At 47.0% G+C, this 6,221-nt stretch overlaps 1 protein-coding gene across 1 annotated transcript; it reads left to right on the top strand.

Moving 5' to 3' along the window:
* The first annotated feature begins 808 nt into the window (after positions 1-808).
* Positions 809-4,780, top strand: LOC148119280 (patr class I histocompatibility antigen, A-2 alpha chain-like). Its single transcript, XM_087897848.1, has 6 exons — positions 809-922; positions 1,129-1,398; positions 1,606-1,881; positions 2,481-2,756; positions 2,879-2,986; positions 4,429-4,780. The coding sequence occupies exons 1-6, from the start codon at positions 838-840 to the stop codon at positions 4,470-4,472; spliced, it is 1,059 nt and encodes a 352-aa protein (XP_087753974.1). The 5' UTR covers positions 809-837; the 3' UTR covers positions 4,473-4,780.
* Positions 4,781-6,221: the final 1,441 nt, after the last annotated feature.

The raw sequence follows: 6,221 nt of genomic DNA, 5'->3' as shown, positions 1-6,221 counted from the left end.
ACCTTAGTCTGAATTAAGGCTTTTAAAAGTCTTTTCTGAAGTCAGAGTATCAAGGGTCTGAAGAGATGGTTTTGTGGTTAAGAGTGCTCACTGCTCTTATAGATAACCCCAGTTCAGTTTCTAGCACCCAGCTCACAAACACCTGCAATTCCAGTTCTGGGGACTCTGACTCCCTCTTCTGACCTCCATGACATCCTCACACACTGGTCATATATCTGTACAGATTATCACACACACACACACACACACACACACACACACACACACAATCTTTTTTTTAATGTCAGTGACATGTAGCTAAACTGACCTTAAACTCATTTCAAAGCTCTTGCCTCAGCACAGCCTCCTAAGCGCAGAGATTGCAGATGTCAGCCACCATGAGCAGCTTTTAACACAGTAAATGTCGTTGGCTTTAACCTACATAAAACTTTGAGGTACATAACAATGTACAAGCACAAATAAGAGATCCTGAAACCAAAACATTCAGAATCTCTACAATCCTCCTGATCAGGACTCAGAGTATGACAAAGAGCACCAATTACAGGAGGAAGAGGTTTCCATAAGTCCCTTATCTGAGCTTTTGCCTTCAAACTGTTTGAGGTGGGGAAGCCATAGGTTGGAAATTCCCTCCTTGCTCCGTAATTCTTTCTGTAGCTTCTACCCCTCTCGGCTCTCCCCTCTTTCCTTCTGGACACATATTTTCACTCCCACTGCACGGGGGGATTCTGAAGAAAGCCACTCACAGTCACTGTGGTACCTCCCCACAAACCACTATACTATAAAACTCTACAGAGAGAAACAATGTCTCAGTCCCTCCAGGTTTTCCAAACACCAAGGATGGGTGCTGTGGAGATGCATCCCACCCTCCTGCTGCTCTCGGTACTCCTGGCTCTGTCCCATACTGAGACCCTGAATGGCGCTGGTGAGTTTCGGTCACAAAGGAAAGGGCCTCTGCCTGGAGGAGCCAGGGCGACTGACTCAGGCAGCATTCCAAAAGCCATTTCTCATCACCCCGCCCGCCTCCTCTACACCCGCGTCCCGAGCCCCGCGCCCTGATCCCCGCCAGTCCACGTAGATTCCCTGGGGTCCCCGGGGGAAGGTCGGGGTCTCACTGCGCACCGCCCCCAGGCACACACTCCTTGAGGTATATGGTAACCACGACGGCGTCTCCAACGGGTCTCCGAGGTCTCCAAGTCTTCGCTGTTGCCTATGTGGATCACACGCAAATCCTGCGCTTCCACAGTAACGCGGCAACTACAATGGAGCCGCTCGTACCATGGGTGAAGCAGATGGGGCAGGACTTTTGGGAGCTGGAGAGAACGGGTCTGGAGCATTATTCACACACGGCTCGAGAAAACCTGCAATTTGCAATCCAAATCTATAACCAGAGCAATGACGGTGAGTGAATGGACCCTACATGTCCCCATAGACTGGACCGAATCGTCTCGGATCCCAGGTCCTAGGCTTGGTCCGAGGCTGCGGAGCCCGCAGAACCCTGGACCCGGGAGGGCATGGGACTGAGACCGGTTTTCAGTTCAGTTTAGGTGGAAATTCTGTGGGTCGGCAGGGTCCTGTGGACGGAGCTGACTTTGGGGACAGCTGCAGGCTCTCATACCTTCCAGTGTTTCTTTGGTTGCGATGTGGATACAGACCGACTCTTCCTCCGTGGGTACTATAGACATGCCTTTGATGGTCGTGATTACATCAGTCTGACCGAGAACCTGAGAACTTGGACTGTGGCAGACAAGACCGCTCAGATCACCCAGCAAGAGTGGGAGGCAAAACATGTAGCACAGCACTGGAGGCAACTCTTGGAGGGCATGTGTGTTGCCTGGCTGCACCGACATCTGGAGAAGGGGAAGGCGATTCTGCAGCGCTTAGGTAAGATGTGAGAAGTCATTCTCACATCTGCACGCTGAGTAGCAAGCAAGCCTCCAAGGACTGAGGAAAACGGTACCAGCTGAAATACTGTAGCTGACTCTTGTGTCCAAAGGGGGAGGAGTGCTCCTGAATTCTCTTACCCAATATCAGAGAATGACTTCCCCAGGATTCGCCATTCTCTCAGAACAGTTTAGGGATCTTGAGATTGCAGGAAAGAAGATCTCTGAAATAACCAACAGCAGCCCAGTTCAGTCTGAAGCCCTTGAGAACCATGGTCTCCCAGAGGCTGGGTTCTCTGCCCACATGCAATGTCTTTGGAGGTCTCACTCAAGTGATGACGAGGCTCTCACTCTATAAGTCAGGACCAGAAATCCTCTTTTCATGGTGGGAAACCTGGAACTTTTCCTTTTCCAAGGAATAGATTATACTAGTGCCTGAGCATAAGACAACTTGTGTGAGGTTTGCACTGCCCCAGACCACACCCTCTCCTTTCACATCTTGATAATCCTGTACATTGGCAGGATAGACTCACAAAAACTGCTCAAGTACCCAGAAAAAAAAATATATAAAATATTGAATTTTCCAACTCTTCTTCTCAGACTCTCCAAAGGCACGCGTAACCCGTCACCCTAGACCTGAAGGCGATGTCACCTTGAGGTGCTGGGCCCTTGCATTCTACCGAGCCGACATCACCCTGACCTGGCAGAAGGATGGGGAAGACCAGACCCAGGACATGGAGCAGGTGGACACCAGGCCTGCAGGAGATGGAACCTTCCAGAAGTGGGCAGCTGTGGTGGTACCTACCGGGGAGGAGCACAAATACACATGCCATGTGCAGCGTGAGGGGCTACCTGAGCCCCTCACCATGAGATGGGGTGAGGAGGGGTGTGAGCACAAAACCTGATGTCAAGGAAAGCAGGTGACCTTCTGGAGACCCTAAGTAGAATCAGTGCTGAGCTGGGGGTTAGGGTCCCTCAGCTCTACCCTCTCTTCCCAGACCCATCTTCTCGGTCCACAACTGGAGTGATATTTGGTGTGGTTCTCCTTGGAGTTGTGGTCACTGTAGCTGTGGCTGCCACTGTGATGGTGAAGAAGAAAAGTGCAGGTAGGAAGGGAATTGGTGTCTGAGGGTTTTCTACAGAGATGAAGCCAGGGATGGGAATGTGCTCATCTCCTGTTTTGTTACTGTGAGACACACCCATGTGTGACTGCTTACCTAACCTGGGACTCAGTGTACTGGCAGTTTTTTCCCCATTGTTCTAAGATTTATTTATTTATTATTTGTGCATTGTTCTATATGCATGTCTGCCCACAGGCCATAATAAAGCACCAGATCTCATTACAGGTGGTTGTGAGCCACCATGTGGTTGCTGGGAATTGAACTCGGAACCTCTGGAAGAGCAGTCAGTGCTCTGAACTTCTGAGCAATCTCTTCAGCCCTGCTTGTTTGTTTTTTAAGACAAGGTATCTTTACATTGCCCTGAGTGTCCTGGAACCTACTATGTAGTCCAGGCTGGCCTCAAACTCAGAGATCCACCTGTCTCTGCCTCCAAAGCACTAGGATTAAATTGTGTGCCGCCGTGCCCAGTTGTGCTACCACTTTGTAAAGTCCAGGGCTATGAGGACACTAGATCTGGATCTATCAGTAGTTTTATATCCCTGATACAATTGCTCAGATAACTTTTCAAGGAACTTACTTTCATTATTGTATTTCCACCTTTTACCATCTTCTCCCAGCTCTTGAGTTCTCCTTACACATCAGGGGAACACCTAGTAAGCTTACAGAAAGGAAGCAGAGCAAGTCCCTCAGCCACTCTCCCTTTCCCAAGCATTCCTGCAGCTGGACACCACAGAGTCCTCCTCAGCCCCCAGCTGAGTGAGCACATGGTAAGAAGGAAAAGCTGGGACTGCAGGAATGAACTGGGCTGGGGTAACACTGCACATCCAGTTCCCAGAGTAGCAGGAAAGCTGTCCCACAGAGACCAGCTCCAGGGCCTCAGTGATTCCTGTGTTCAGAGGATCCCTGTGGGACCTGATGTTGATGGACTAGTCAGCTCTGTTCCTGGCTGTGAAGCCTTGAATTTGGTTCATTGGCTTTTTCCAAAATAAAATAATCACCAACCCTCCAATATCACATATTAAATTCCTTTGCTTTTAAAGGATAAGAGTTTGGATTCTATTATTTATGTCTAAAAGTAAGAAATCAGTCTAGGGAATTTTCAGGGAGCAGCCAGTCAGAGTCTCTATATAAAAGCTTCCTGTATTTCCTCTCTGAGGCTATACTTCATGGGAGAGAAAACAATATGTATCTGTCAACACAATAACTCAGGCCTGACCATGTATATTCTCCCTTGTCTCTCTCAACCCCTCCCCCAAATGGAATGCCCACATAAAAGCCTTTTCCATCATGGATGCCATTCTCACCATTAACATCAGTGACCATAAATCTTGTGCTAAAATACTCAGACTCTTTCCAGATCCCTCATTTACTTTGCTCAGAATGTAGCCCAGGACTCACTCTTCCTTTTTCTGTTTCTCTGTTACCAGCATCTCACACTGTATCTCATGCTGGCCTAGAACTCACTAAGTAGCTGTGATGGCCAATCTTCAGTGTCAGTTTGGCTGGATTTAGAATCTCCTAGGAGATCCAATTCTGGTCCCATCTGTAACAGTGTTTCCAGAGATTAATTGAGGTTTGAAGACACACCCTGGGGCCCAAGGAAAAAGGAAGAAGAGGAGAAAGTCAGATGAGAGGATCCCTACACTCTACTTCCTGATCTACTGAAGTTTGAGGAATCCCAGCCACATGTTCCTACTGCTGTGTACTCCATCATGCCCCATGCTGAGAGTGACTGTGCACTCTTTAACCATGAATCAGAATAACCCTTTCATCCTTTAAGTTGCTTTTGCTGAGTAGTTTGTCACACAATTTAAAAAAGTAATAAATAAAAATTCATATGGGCTTTGAAATAACTGTAATTAATCCTCTTTTCCCTTCTTGCAGTGTTAGAATTACATATATGAGCCACAATACCTGGCAGCAGGAAATTCTCTGTAACCTCCTGCTAGTGAGGCTGATGCCCAGCCTGGGAGCTCCTGTCTACATCCTTGCAGCTCCATGATCTGAGTAACAGCTGCCTCTGTGCCCACTTTGCTATAAATCCAGAAATTCTTAGCTCTCCACCAGACTTCCAAAGTCTTTTATTTTTGTTTGGGGGTTTTGTCTTGATTTTTTGTTTGTTGAAACAGTCTCAATACGTGACCTCGGCTGTCCTGGAACTTGCTATACTTGTAGACCAGGCTGGCCTTGAACTCAGAGAGGTCCTAGGAGAGGAGGCACTGATCTCTGCCCAGAGTGCTGAGATTAGAAACCTGTGTCATCAAGCCTGACCTTTTTCTTGTTGCGAAGTCCAGAGGATTCCTGTGCACAGGGAAGTCTGGGAATCTCTGATCTTTGGGACTTCTAGACACAAGCCCAGAGCTGCACAGTCTACTCAAGGTGTGTGCTCTAATGAGATCACTGAGCACTGGAAGGGCCGGTCCTGTTCTGTTTCTCACCTACTACTAACATTCTTTTGGCGATTTTATTCAACTCCAAGGTTTGAAATACCATTTAAGACCGCCTCCCAAATAAGTTTCTCCAGCCCAGGTAAGTACATCTCTAGGATCATCTGGCCCTGTCAGTCTGGCTGCTTTGCGTGCATTTCCCTGTGTGCAAACAGCAAATCTACTCTGCTGCCTGTGCAGTCCTGAAGTTTTGTTATCGCCTTACTTCATTCTGTAGTCCAGACTTAACCAGTGGAAAATATTGTAATGTCCATGTTTTAAATGAATCCAAAATTCAATTTCTTTGCACTCTTTCTCTGCTCACACCTTAAGGAAAAGCAACTTGTGTCTCTTGCCTAAACTACTTAATGAGTTTCCAATTCCTCCCTCCATTATCTTGATTACTTCTAACAAATTCATTCAGTTCTCAAACAGAATGATTTTTGTTTGTTTGTTTTTGCAACACAATCCATGAAACTGGACTTGTGGTCTCATGAGTCTGCTTCCTAGTTCGTGGGCTTCCAGGTATGCACCACAACACCTGGCTCTTGGTTTTGCTGTTTCTAAATTATTTAAAGATTATAGACATTAATCCTCTTTCATATTTATAACTGGTAAATATTTTCTCCTTTTCTTAGACTGTCTCTTCACGCTCTAATTGCTTCCTTTGCTGGGCAGCTTTTCATTTCATGCAACCCATTTGTCAGCTCTTGTTAATGTTTCTTGAGCTGTAAATCATTTCACACCATCCAGACAGACGGTCTGTGCATCTATCAAAAGGGTTTTCCTGTAAC

Source organism: Myodes glareolus, chromosome 18 (genome assembly GCF_982192425.1).
Source record: "Myodes glareolus chromosome 18, mMyoGla1.1, whole genome shotgun sequence".
NCBI classification, from domain to species: domain Eukaryota; kingdom Metazoa; phylum Chordata; class Mammalia; order Rodentia; family Cricetidae; genus Myodes; species Myodes glareolus.
Note: the sequence above shows the minus strand (reverse complement) of the source record. Positions and strands in the feature narration are given on the sequence as shown.

What these genes read in the sequence shown, in the direction of transcription:
- LOC148119280 (XM_087897848.1), top strand. Translation starts at nt 838, where the DNA reads ATGGGTGCTGTGGAGATGCATCCCACCCTCCTGCTGCTCTCGGTACTC. An exon ending in GGCGATTCTGCAGCGCTTAG is followed by an intron (nt 1,882 to 2,480) that starts GTAAGATGTGAG and finishes TCTTCTTCTCAG; the next exon opens with ACTCTCCAAAGGCACGCGTA. An exon ending in GGTGAAGAAGAAAAGTGCAG is followed by an intron (nt 2,987 to 4,428) that starts GTAGGAAGGGAA and finishes CTCTGTTACCAG; the next exon opens with CATCTCACACTGTATCTCAT.